Source organism: Camellia sinensis, chromosome 6 (assembly GCF_055761805.1).
Source record: "Camellia sinensis isolate YWXY chromosome 6, ASM5576180v1, whole genome shotgun sequence".
NCBI classification, from domain to species: domain Eukaryota; kingdom Viridiplantae; phylum Streptophyta; class Magnoliopsida; order Ericales; family Theaceae; genus Camellia; species Camellia sinensis.
In genome coordinates, this window is record NC_138966.1 from 11,730,642 (window position 1) to 11,745,632 (window position 14,991).

General features: G+C 33.3%; 1 protein-coding gene across 1 annotated transcript; it reads right to left on the minus strand.

Moving 5' to 3' along the window:
- Window positions 1–3,402: 3,402 nt before the first annotated feature.
- LOC114318863 (AT-hook motif nuclear-localized protein 27) lies at window positions 3,403–4,593 on the minus strand. Its single transcript, XM_028265834.2, is given in 3 exon segments — window positions 3,403–3,576; window positions 3,578–3,619; window positions 3,621–4,593. Coding segments are annotated over 3 exon segments (846 nt in total). The 5' UTR covers window positions 4,307–4,593; the 3' UTR covers window positions 3,403–3,458.
- Between the last annotated feature and the right edge of the window lie 10,398 nt (window positions 4,594–14,991).

Genomic DNA, 14,991 nt, shown 5'->3' on the forward strand with positions numbered 1-14,991 from the left:
ACGATTGAACCACTAACTCATGACCTAGTCTCTTTCTGGTTCGATGAACAGTCTTGTTTTCAAAACATTGGTGTCATCAATAGGACAGGTCAGGCTTACTTATCCCGCAATCATTGTATTCAAATCTCGTATATTATCTGGATTTTTCAAGTTTTGATCAGTCAACGAGGTGGTACGAACTCGGCTTATTTAAAAAATTAAAAATCACATCCCAATCACAAACCCAATTCTTGTGGATCAAAACCAAACTTAATCAGACTACATATTTTTCATTCGACTTATATTGTTAGATTCTGCACATTTTTCATTCACATATTTTTAATATTTCATTAGTTATTTTTCTTTTTTACTTTTCAACATAATTCAAGTATTTTCATTTTTTTTTTGGAAAAAAAAACCTTGCTACATTTCTTATAATCAAACAACAATCAAGTAATCATGATATAATTTTATTTATAATACCTTCAAGTGGGGGTGAAAAAAAAGGCGAAAGGACTAACATTACACAAGGCTAGAAAACCCAATTAGGTTGGGCTTTCTTACCTTGAATTCGATCATGTCTTTGCCTCAAAAACCTCACAAGTTTAAGCTAATATATCAAAATAAAATTTCAAACATCAACCAAAAAGTGCACATTAAATATCACACATAGATATATATATACAAAATTATTAATATATTTTAAAATTTGAATTGAATAGTTTAGTTTTTTTTGATGAATAATGCTTGGGACCCCTTTTTGGGGATCACCCCCTCACCCCCCTTTGCCACGTGGCGGGTGGTGATTGGAGGAGCAGGAAAAAAAAGAAAAAGAAAAAAAAAATGTAACCAATGAGAGAGAGAGAGAGGGTCAAAGGGTGTAGGGGAAAAAGGGGGATGAATCATTGTTGTTTTTGATACATATATATAAAAAATAAATTAATTGGATGTGATAGTATCAGTCGGGCTAATGGGATGGCCGAGTTGGATTCACCCATGCGGGCTCTTACTGGTTGGGTTCCTAGGTGAGCTCGAGTTACAAATATTTGTCTAAAGTCATAACTTATTTTTTATGAGTTGGGATGTGATAGATACTCAAGCGAACTGGGACACGTCATGAGTCAGATGGGCCGAGTTGACTAATATCAAATTTTTTATCCGTGGGCCATTTGATGACCCCGGGGATGGGTTTATAGTTTTTTGCCTATTTTGGGTAGGAATTCTGTGGAGGAGACTTGAAGCACATAACTTTTCTTTTTGCTAGATCACATCTTCCAACTCCAAGTTGAAGGCATATATATATATAAATCTTGGGAAATTCTATGGTATATACTTCAAAAAAGTGTATCATATGCATATTTGATTATGATTTTTGTGTTTGTGATTCTAATTTATTGTGGTATTAGTTATGACGCATATTGTGATATTAGTTATGACATAAATTTGATTATACCTTAAGTGGTATTTAGTTATAACTCTTTTTTTTTTTTTTTTTTTCCAGTTATGACTCTCATAAGATTGAGATATTATTGGTAATTGAAAGTCATAACTTGTATATGGTACACATCCTATAATCTTTTGTCATTCACACGAGAAGGTAAAAAAATCTATAGTTTTGCTTTGAGAGAGAGGGAGAGGCCTTTAAGGTTCGTTATTGTCAATTTCTATCAACATAAAATGTAAAAATGTCATAACAATTTTATTAAATGTTTCTATTCAACGTGAACAATTACAAGAATGTGATCAAAATTATAATAAAACATGTGGTCAGATAACTTGTTAGAAAATCATTCTATATCCTCTTTTCACCAACACTTGGTAAAATTCAAAAATTGTTGACGACTTTTAAAACTTGGAATGTTTATGGATATCAACCTTATAGATTTTGTAATTGAATTTTCAAATGCAATTTTCTTACTCTGTAGTCATTGAAATAAAATTTATTTGCAAATTTCTTCAATTTTGAGAAAACTATACCCATCATTAAGATCTGAAGCAAGAGCTAAGAACAAGTAACTATATCACATTAACCTCAAATTACCCATTATTCAATTCTTGCAAAAATATTTTCAATTCTCAAAGGTGTAGTGAAGAAGAAGATAAAAAAAAGGAGAAATTGAAACCGGGAAATAAAAAAGAGAGGAAGAATTGAAGAAGAAAAAGAAATCGAAAATGGAGATCGAGTTAAAAAGATAATCAAAACAAGTAAAAAGGAAAAAATCAAAAACAAAAGATGAACATGAAGAGAAGAGGAAAAGCAAAATAAGGAAGACATAGAGAGATAGGAGGGGTTATAGAGTGAAAAATGAAACTTGACAATCAAGAATGAATTGAACCCAATGTTATAAAAAAAATATACAAGTAAATAATTCTAAATTTTTATAAAAAAATCTTAGTGAGTATTAAACATTTTTAAAAGGCAAACTTATATAATTTAAAAATATTTATAATTAATAATACTTAATTTATTATTATTTTTTAAAAATTATAAAATGGCAGTTGCCTCTGCCAAACCTCTCTGTCCATCCCTAGCCACATGCAAGAGCAAGAAAAGCAAAGATATTGCAATGCAGTTAGCTAGGGGTTCAGTTATCAGGTGCTCTAGTCATGAAACATTTTAAGTGATTTAATTAAAAAATAATGGTAGAAAGAGTAAATTTTTGCATTAAATTATTTATTCATGATCTGTGGACATTGAAAGATGCAGGAGGAAGGATATGGAATGGAACCTAATATTGCACCAACACAATAACACACTATTTGATAAAATAAAAAAATTAATACAAAATTTTGGTCATCACAGTTGATTACAAATATAACTATTAACATAAGAAGGAGGGATTTTGCATATTTATGAATGTATGTGTCACATTTTAGATGTATTAAACAAATTAATGAACTCAAAACATATTCTTCTAGTATTCAATTGAAAGGAAGCATATGATGGAAGTGCTGCATGTGAGATCATAAGAACAGCATGTGCATAACATAATAATCACAGAAATTATTTTATTTTTTTTTTTTAATGGACAAAAGTAAATTATTAATTATTAGATTAGCATTGTGAGAGAGTTGAACCCCAACCTCACTCTTGGAAGCATCTAAGTGCTGCACCCATGGCACTAGGCCACAAGGCCATCGGCAATAATCACAGAATTCCCACATTACATCTATCAATAATCAATCAAACTACATGAGAATACGGGGTTGCATTCCTCCATATTCAAGTGATGAGATGACATTCACAAGACTAAATAAGACTAGTTTTCGCCATTAATATGAGGTATACCTCTACTACATGCCACATATCACATATCATATCATATATTACCACAATTATTTAATCAAATCTACAAAAGCTTGCTTGTACATATCTCCATACTCATCATCTCATCTCCTCCTCTATCATTTTTATATCCGAAGTTAAGCGTGCTAATCACATAGAATGAAGCCTATTATTATTACCCCAAAAAACCAAATTAAAATGGATACCTTCCAGTTGTAGCAGCAACACTTGCTCCTCCCCATCCAAACACATCACCTGATAAGGAATAGTTGGGGGCCACATTTGCACCTACACCCACACTAAAAAACACAAACACCGCCACTGCCTCCTCAACCACCACCGTCATCTGAAGATTGCTTGCGACGCAGCTGGTTGGATAGACTGTGCAGCCCCAGCTCCTTCCTCCACCTCCTCCTCCAATGGTAAACGTTCAAACATTGCATTTGAAAACGAAGCCGCCATCAAAACCACCGGACCACCTGAAGCCACCAACGGACCCACCACACTCCCCCCCACTATCTGTCCTTCTCCACATGACAAAAATATACACAATCCACCCGCACTAGGCGGCGGAAGCACCGTACCCGAAATAGAAAGTATCTGGAACCTCCCATGCAGTGTCACCACACTTCCTCCAGGAGCTGCCGCTGGCTGACGGAGAGTCACGTTTACGACGGTGCCGCATCCACTGAGAACACACACTCCTCTTCCTCTTCGCCTGGCGTAAACAGACACGCTCTCGACAACATCAGAACCTGCTGAGACTTCAAGTAGGTCGGATCGGAGGGCGTTTGGACTGTCTCGTGTTATGATTATTGGTGGCTTCGGCTTGTTTTTGGATCCCGGAGGACGGCCTCGAGGACGGCGGCTGGAGGTGGCGGCCGCATCCGCATCAGGGTCGTCGGTCTTCTGGTGGTCTTTGTTCGGTGAATCTGAGGGTTGAGCTTGAGTTGTTGGTTGGGACATAATTTGCAAGTGCAGCTCTGGTCTAAGGAGCTCATGGACGTAGCCACAACCTGACCTTGCTTCATACCCAGCCATTGCCACATCTATCTTTTCTCTCTCTCTCTCTCTCTCTCTCTCTCTCTCTCTCTACATATATATATATATATAAATGTAAAAAATCCATAAAACAAGCACATAAATCAAATCAAAGACCCAAAAGTTGGAATTTAAGAATCTGCTTTGTTGAATAGAGCAGGGACCGAATACTACAACAGTGGTCTCATCATGATCATGATATGGCTTCTTTGTTGAAGAGAGCAGGGACCGAAATAATTTTAGGGCAAAAAGCACTAGTTGCCTTGCCTATGATTTGGGCGGTTACAGTACAGATGACCTTTCAATATTTGAAAATATACAGACATTTCTTTTATTGTTTTGGATTGATATGTAATCGTCACATTATTAATATGTCAAAAAAATTAATCTACTCTTACACATACTCCCCCACACGCACGTCACACACATGCACTTTCGTTATTTTCTTCCTCATTCTTTCTCTACACAACACATATCATATTATATCAATCACTTTACTTTTTTAATTAAAAAATAAAATATATTTTATTTTATTTTATGTTAATAAAATAAATATAATTTTTAATATATAAATTCAAATTTTATAAAATTAATATTATTCAAAAAAATATCAACAAAATCTTTAAAATAAGACTAATATTTAACATATTTAATAAAAATTTAAATTAATAATTCAAAAAATACATAAAAAAACTTACATAATTAAAATAATTTGTATGATTTGAAATTAATGTAAATAACAATCATTTAGAGTTGTTTTTTGAACAGAAAGATTTTATTTTCTAAAAAAAACGTAAAGACTAATAAAAAATATTAACTTAAATTCTACAAAATTAATAATAATAATAATATTCAAACTACACAAATGTTAACTTAAATTGTATAAATAAAAATACTAATAAACCATACAAATATTATTTTTTATTTTTTATTAACACAAATTATACAATAAAAATAATAAAAATTAATACAAAAAAATTTCACTAAAAATAACCAAAAAAAAAAAATAGTGACATATATTTTAGTATTAAAAATAGTTTCAAAAAATTATCTCATGATCCAATTCATCATATTTGATTGAATTTTGTCTTATATTTATTTTATTTTATTTTTTTACAAAAATAAAACTAATTTGTTAGAGCATCTCCAACGGTAGTAAGCATTTTACCTATCTGAATATTACTATAAAGTATATATTTTATTTTGCCTATCAACTGTTTTATGTTTTTACTCCAACCATGCTCTTTATTTTAGCTATTTATCCAAATACTATTAATTTTATAGAATGCCACGTCAACAACAAAGATGGAGGGAAATGATCCTAATGAATGAATACATTTTGCCTAGCGTTGAAGGCTAGCTACATGTAGCTAGTGAATATGAGTTGAGGCAAAATGCCTAATCATATGCCTAGTGCATTGGAATTGAAAAAAGTGAATTACACTAGGCATTTTAACTAACAAGTATTATATGCCTAGTGCATTGGAGATGCTCTTAAAGAAAGGATCATTTTCTTATGATTCTATAAATAAAATGTATAATAAAGTTTAGTAAAATATAATCAAGTGTTTCCCCTCCAATATTGTTTGTAGAAGACATTTCAATATTTCTAATAAATTGCCTAATAAAATTTGACAAAAAAAAAAAAATTAAGCAATAAAAATAAAAGATAAAAATAAAAAATAAAAAATAAAAATGGCACTATAGAGTTGAAGACAAATAAAACAAATAAATATTTGACTAAATAAAAAATAAAAATAAAATAAATAAGAGATATATATAATAAAAAAACAAAAACAAATTGTATAATAAAATTTAATAAAAATATAATCAAGTGTTTCTCCTCCAATATTACTTACAGAAGATATTTCAATATTCCTAATAAATTGTATTATAAAATTTAAAGAAAATTATTTTTGATTAAATAAAAAATAAAAAATAAAAAATAAAATAAATAAGAGATAATATAATTAAAAAAATAAGCAAATTAAAAAAAATTAAAATAAAAGGGAGAAGGAGTACTAATCGCTTCAGGATGGTTTCATTTTTCCTCTAATTTGAGTGGAATATAATATCCATTTCATAACATTGTCTTATATAGTGAAGGGTAGGGTCATTTTAATCTATTGGTCAAACCATTTTTTAGAGGAAAATTTGTCAAACGGACCAATACATGCAAATGGGGTACGTGTAGTCCACTTGCTATTTGTTTGGATGAAAAAAATAATAGTTGTAGATCAATTCAAAACTATAGGAAAGGTGTCTGCATATTTTCAAATGTCAGGAATCATCTGTAACAACCCAAAATCACAAGAAATTAAGTGTTTTTTGTCTTTAATTTTATATTAAGTATGAAATCATAAATTTGACCCATGAGCCCGAGATTTGGAAATACCACCAATTTCTAAGTGCTTTTTGTCTTTAATTTTATATTAAGAACACGAAAACATAAATCTAACTCATGAGCCCGAGATTTAGAAATACCACCAATTTCTAAGCTTGCTCGCACCCTGCGTGGACTCGGCCCGAGACCTTGAGTCTGGGCCATTTGTTTTGGAGCCTTGCCCGACCTTGACCCATCCCGAAAATTTTTGCCCCTGCTGGTCCGGCTCGGTCCCACTCAGTCCTGCCATGAAAAATTTCGCCCTCGCCGGCTCGACCCGACCCACACAACAGCTTTCTCCTTCCTATCCACTGTGCAATGGTAAAAAATTCAAAAAAAGAAGTCAAACGGTCATTTGACCGTTATTTTCTCAACAGCCGGGAAACACTTTTATTTATTCATTTATATTATTTACAAGTTAAACCTTCCCTCCCTCAACTCCTATAAATACTATTAATTTTTTATTTTATTTCTCACAAACAAATCTCTTTCTCAAACTCTTAGGTCTTATTTAGTTTGTATTTGAGAAACATATTTTGAAATAAAAAGTACGAAAATTTGTTTGGTTTGGTTTTTTTTCAAAAGATGTTTTGAAAAATTATTTTGAGAGAGAGTTTTGAAAAAAATGATTGATTTGATGTGTATGAGAGAGAGATTTGTTTGAAAAATTTATAAACCAAACAAGTTTTGGAAATTTTTTTTTAGAAAAATTTGTTTGATTTGATTAACTTTGAAAACTTATTTGTAGAGAATTTTTTCCAAAATTTTTTCCGAAACACAAACCAAACAAGGCCTTATTCTCTCACAACTCTCAATTCTCTTAATTAATTTTAAAATCTCATCCCTAAGTGACAATTATAATTGTCTAAAAAAAAACTTTTATCCGAATAAGTTAATTTTTGTATTACATTTGCCAGTTGATAACATTAATTATTTGAATTAATATTTATTAGTTACTTATTTTTTTACATTAATTATTTCTTAACATATATTAGTTGTTATTTTAATTGATTGCTAGTTCATATATATTATTTTACTTACATTACTATGAATCATAATATTTTTAATATTTATGTCGATATTGATTCATATATACAACATGAATATGTTTATTCTTCTTCTACAGTACCTAATATCTCTCTTTTAACAGTAGTATCATTATTTAGGGGCACGTTTAGTACTATTTTGGAGTATTTTGAAAGACTATTTGTAACTAATCCTGATGGTACAACTGTATTCAAAGGAAAATATAAATATTGTATGCGTTTACTTATTGCTACATTGGCGGGGGGTAATAGTCATCTAAAAAGGCATGTTGAAAGACATTTATAGAGCTAACAATCTAATATTATAACTCAAATGTAATTAGGGGGTTCATTAACTAATAATTTTTAAACATTTTCATGTGATCTTATACGTGCACAAAATTCTATAGTTAATTGTATTATTAAAAAAGAACAATATGTTACTACTCGTGAATATCCCAATTTTTTAGAAATGATTTATGAAGGTTTTGTATTGCAATACCAAGATTTTTCAAGAAATACTACTAGAAACAGAATTTAAAAAAAAAAGAGAGGATATTAAAGGTGGATTATTTGATATTTTTAAAAATTTGAATAGAAAAGTTTGTTTAACATCTAATTTGTAGTCAAATAATAGTTTAGAATATCAATGTATCACTACATATTTTATTCATAATGATTGGAAATTAAATAAAAGAATCATTTCATTTAAATTAGTTGAACTTTCAGACACTAGTCATTCACTTAGAGTAAAAATAAAAAATGTATTATATGAGTGGACTTTGCAAAATAAAATATTTACTATTAATTTAGATAATACAACATATAATTAGACTGTAACCCATTTGAAATCAACTTTACAATTGCTTGTTAGTGGTGATTTATTTCTTGTTCGTTGTTGTATTCATATTTAAATTTGATTGTTAAAGAAGTTATGCATGTGTATGAGACTTCTGTACTAGTAATAAAACATGTGGTTGTTACTATTATGTCTTCTGTTAATCAAATTTTAGAATATAAAAAAATTTGTCAACGCGAAGGTATATCATTTAAAAAACTAATTTTAAATATAGACAATAAGGGCAATTCAACATATAATATGTTAAAGAGAGCTTGTAAATAAAGAAAAATAATAGATTTATTTTTTGCAATAACCTCAATAGGAGAAGTACTGACTCCTATAGTACTTAATTAGCGCCAAGTAGCCTTATATGTAGATTTTTAAAAAAAATTTGATACTGCAACAAAATTATTTTCTTATATATATATATTCCTACTTCATCATTTGTTTTACATATGTTAGCAAAAATAATGAAAATTTTCACAAAATATATGGGTAATGAAGATTATAAAACTATTATTACTACGATAAAAGAAATGTTTGATAAATATTTTGATCTATTGCCTTATATTTTAGGTTTAGCCATCGTAATTTATCCTATGTGTAAAAAAATTGATTACAAGAATATTTAGATCACATTTTTGTGGATAAAAAACAACTTGTCCCTATTATGAAAACATGCACAATATTATTTAAAAAATATAGGGAAGTTGTATTTGCAAATATACCTACATACACTACACCAGTCTCATCTCGAGGTGGGATATTAAGTATTTTTTCAGTAATAAAAAGTAGAAGAATATCTCAATATACAAGTGTATATAGTTCTAAATTACAATGTTATTTGGATAGTCCATTAGTGGATGATAACAATGATTTTGATATTTTGGGTTGGTAAAAACAAAATCAACCTATGTGGCCTGTGCTTTCACTGACGACTCGTGATATACTAATCGTTCCTATTTTTATAGTTATTTCTGAAACAACTTTTAATATAAGTGGACGAGTGTTGAGCAATTATCGTAGCAGACTTTTACCTCAAATAGTTGAGGTACTGATGATATCGAGCGATCATATGAATGCACTTGCGAGAAGACAAAATTATAGTGAAAATGAGATAATTTAAAGCGATTTGAATGATATATCTTAAGACAACGCGAGTGAATGTTTGTCTTCTGCGATAATTGATCAACAATTTTTGTAATGTATGTGTTACATTATTGAGATGTATGTGTTACATTATTGAGATGGAGTATAATTCAAATGATTAGTAGGGTAAGAGGTGCCAACCTAATTGAGTTGTACCCGACTTATAGTTATGCAATTTCTCTAGTATCATCAATAATTTACATTTATTTTATTTAATGATATACATTTTTGTAATATTGAAATAAAAATTATTCATTAAATAAATGTTATGCATTTAATTTAATAATTGTAATATTTCGTTTCATTTTGATATAATTATTCATTTGAAAAGAAGGAAATTACATAATTTCATAGTTTTTTTTTCATAATCAAAAAACATAAATCATACATAATTAAATACCACCACATAAAATATAACCAAACATTGTATTAATCTTGACTAAAATACTCTAGTACAATTTTTCTTTTATTTATTTTTTTGTCCCTCATAAATAATTTATATATATAATATATCTATTATTTATTTTTTGCAAAAAAAAAAAAAAAAAAAAAAGCCAGCCAACCTTAATTTGAGTGGGTCTGGCCTTGGGTTGAACTTTTCGGTTCATAGACCGGCTCGGCCCTATTTGAAAAAAGGCGGGAACTCGCAAGGCCCGAAGGAGGGTCGGCCGAATCAGGATTCAAGCAGGCTGGACCGGGATGTGTCACGACCCAAACCCGGCCCTATGGGTTTAGCACCGTAACCGGCCAGTAATCCGAGATTACCGAAGGCACTCTGTCACGACCCAAACCCGGCCCTATGGGTTTAGCACCGTAACCGGCCAGTAATCCGAGATTACCGAAGGCCTGCTTAACAGTAATACAGTAAAACAGAGTACAGGGCCTGGCGGAAGCCAATACAGTAATTAAACAATGTCCAATGAGCTGTGACAGTCTGTATGCCAAAAAGATTTTTCATGCATTCATACATATACAAACAGTACAGTCTATACAAAATTTACAGTCACACAGTACAGGGACCTAATCCCTTGATAACAGTACAGTTAGTAACTGACAGTCTATACAGTAATCCAAACAGTATGGAGACAGACGGGGGAAAACAAACAAAACACCCCAAAGCCATAGCATGGCAACTCGGAACCTCGCAGTGAGGCACAAAGGCTGGCTTGACAAAACTGGAGTCTAACCCACGCTCCTAGCTCCGATCTGGTGGCTGAGCACCTACATATATATATAAACAGTGAGTTAAAGCCCAGTAAATAACATAATTATATATAAACAGTGAGCTAAAGCCCAGTGAATAACATAATGTGTAAAGAGGTTTAGAATGAATGTCCTTACGGTAATGAAAACAGTTCAATTCAATCAGTATTTCAGTTGTTCAGTACAGTAAACAGTCATATGTGGTACATCCATTAGCATAACAGTAACAGTAGGTCTTAAAAGACCGAACAGTAATGATGGCCATCAGTCAGTAAACAGTAGTGGCTCCACGAGGGAACCGACAGAGAATTCTGTCGCAGTAACAGTAACAGTAAACAGTAGGTACTAAGGATGCCACAGTACAGTTCAGAAATAAAGGACATACATTCATTCAGTAATACCAGTTCAGTAAACAGTTCAGTTCAGTATTCAAAAGATATCAGTTGAACATATCTTTACACAATTGTTACTCACAGAGTTTGGGCTACGGTATGCTAGAGCGTGTCTCCCCAGTCGCCAACCCTACACAGTTCACAGGTTGAACACACTAAGCTACACAGTTGGGAAATATCATAACTTAATCTCTAATTTGCCTTGGTGTGTTCTACAACGATATCCTCATCAAGATGTCTTAAACTAGGCCTAAGAATGCCTAGGATGGGATGAGGATGCAAAAATACACTTAGAAAACATTTTGCAAACTTTGCTGAAAATAGGAGCCTCGCTTGAGCGAGACTTTCTTCGCTCGAGCGGAAGTCCAAAATCAAAGGCTTCGCTCGAGCGAGGAATCCTTCGCTCGAGCGGTCTGTCGAAACAGTAAAAATACTGGATGCTGTGATTTTGCGCGCGATGGTCGCTCGAGCGGAGCCCTGGACAAAGGTGCTCGCTCGAGCGGGGAATCCTTCGCTCGAGCGAGGAAGCCAAATCTGGAATTTCCAGATTTGCCTCCCAAGCTCAAACCAAGCATTCTACCACTCCAAACTCGACCTCTTGGGCCCAAATTCTGGAAAACATAACTAAATTCAATGTATAACAAGTTTCAAAGCTCAATTTATGAATTCAAGCCCCAAAGGTGAGTCAATTAAAACCATATTCAAACCCATTTTCAAACCATTTTCCAAGAACAATCCTCAAACATGACATGCATGATCTTAAATCATTTTCAAAGCTTTAATGCTGTTTCAAAAGAGCTTAAACCTTCAAAAACAAGATGAACTCATGGGGTACCACAAAATTATGAACATGCATGCACCATTATACCATGAATTCAACTCAAAACTCATTAATTCAAACATGCATGCATCAAATGAGCTACAATTCACCATTAATGACCCAAATCATGACTTAGCTCTACAATCTAACATGGACCATGCAACAATCAACTCAAAACATGAACAAGAAGACAATGGAGCTACCTTTAGTCTTGTAGTTCAAGAAGGGAGCTCAAATATGCAATCTCCTTAACAATTTCTTCAATTTCCAAACAATTCTACAAGTGAACTCAAGACTCTCACTTCCTCTCTCTCTAAATTCGGCTAGAACAAGAAGAAATGGCTGATGAAATGTTTTGATAAAGCATACACAAGGCTTCAAATATGAGTAAACAAAGGCCCCACTAGATGGCAAAAGTGTAATTACGTCAAACTCTTTAATTAGCTTATTTTAATCTAATTTAATCATACCTAATCAGTTTTTAGGTAAATACACCATAAAATCACATTAATTACGAGGGTCATGGAACATCAATCGGTTTCTAATTCGGCCGCCGATAAGGCCTTCAATTAGCAGTTTAAACATATAAGCATGAACAGATAATCATACAGTCAAACAGATAGAATGCAATTTAACTAACATATACTCAATCAATTCGGTTTCCAATTTCAGTCAGTCAGTTCAGTACTTTAATCAGTTCAATTATCAGTCATAATCAATTTAGTTTAACGGTAATCGATGGTTATCGGTAATCAATCAGTCATAAGTCGGTAAACAGTATGAAGGTTGTTACAGTCTCCCCTCCTTATAAAGAGTTTAGTCCTCTAAACTCGAGTTACCTTCATTCTGGAAGAAAACAGGATTCAGTGGAAACAGTTCAGGATATCGTTTGGCCATGCCATCTTCCCTTTCCCAAGTGGCATACACGCCACCGTGGTTTTGCCAGTCAACTTTCACTAACGGGATCTCTTTGTTCCTCAGTTTCTTGATTCGTCTGTTTACAATCTGTATAGGCCGTTCCTCGTAAGTGTAGTCATCACTCAACACTACGTGGGTAGACATGGAAGGGATCCCGGAGATAATCTCTTAACATAGAAATGTGGAAAACATTATGCATGTGTTCCATTTCAGGAGGAAGCGCAACTTGATACGCCACCGGATTGATTTTCTCAATAATCTCATACGGTCCGACATATCTCGGCGCTAACTTGCCTTTGACTCCAAAACGAGTCTGGCCTTTCATTGGTGTCACTTTCACAAAAACGTGATCACCCACTTCATACTCTCTGTCCCGTCTTCTGACATCTGCATAACTTTTCTGTCTACTCTGTGCAGTTTTCAGTCTTTGCTGTATCAGTTTCACTTTTTCAGTTGTTTCATACACAATCTCGGGCCCAAGCAAAGGCCCATCTCCAACTTCTGCCCAGCAAATCGGAGATCTACATTTTCTGCCATACAATGCCTCGAAGGGCGCCATACCAATACTCGAATGGTAGCTGTTATTGTAGGCGAATTCAACTAATGGCAGATGACTTTCCCAGTCTCCCTGAAAATCAAGGACACACATTCTCAGTAAATCCTCCAGAGTTTGGATGGTCCTTTCTGATTGGCCATCTGTCTGAGGATGATAGGCACTACTCAGTCTCAGTTCAGTACCCAGTGCAGTTTGTAGGCTTTGCCAAAACCTCGATGTAAACTTCGAATCCCTGTCAGAAACAATAGACACAGGCACTCCATGCAGTCTTACAATCTCATCAATATAGATAATAGCCAATTTGTCCGCACTATAGATTGTCTTGACAGGTAAGAAGTGAGCAGATTTGGTTAATCTATCAACAATAACCCAAATTGAATCCATACCTTTTCTGGAGCGAGGCAATCTGTAGACGTCCCCGAATGCCCCGGGAGGGTTAGTCCCGTTCTGTTCATTTGGGGTCACTACAGCTCGGACTCTTTAATGTCACGGTTCCTAATCTGAACCAAAGAGTCCAAATCCGGCAAATCGTTTTGAGAAACTGATTTTTTTGAAAAAGTAGTGCCAAATATGGACTGCTTTGCCAGATACAGAGTCGCCACCTAAATATTTTATTTTGGAAAATTTAGGAAACCCTGACTCGGTGCCAAGAGGCCACGTGTCCGTCATCACCAAAGTTGCCTCGGCTCGGGAACTTGGGTACGATTGGGGAAGGTCACTTCGTGAGCACCCCCGCTCGCCCGGTCATAGACCGGCCTCTACTAACCATGATATCAATTTTTGAAAACATTGTATGTTCTTATTCCGGTTATTAGCCTAGTTTACTATGTGATGCTCACAGCATACAAGTATAGACCGGGTCGCCTAAATTGAAACAAAACATTTCATGCTTGTTTTTTAAAATGGTTTGCTACCCGCAGGTAGGCTTGAAACATTTGATGATTTATTCCAATTCAGATAACCCAACCTTCACCCACAGGCATTCAGGCAGTTATATCATATAAGCACATAGCCTCATGGTAAGCATGCTATTCATGGCAGCACTCACACGCATGCAAGGATGCTAAAGCATAAAGCTTACCGAGTACTCCAAGCCAAAATAGAAACTACATTAGAAATTATGCATGATCCTAAGTATACAGAAATGCCTAATGCAACACATGCAAAATGCAACTATAGCAAGCTCGGCTATTCTAAGATGGCATATGGAATGTTACAACTATCATGTATTCAACTTTGAAATTGAAAATACAATGCAGTTAGTATGATGCGCCGAGCCCGGTGCATGCAATACAGATGAATGAATGCAAACATGCTGTCATACTGTATGCTAATTGAAACATGCCCTAATCTAACCATCATAAGCGGATAAATAAAAGGGAGAAAGACGTGGGGTTG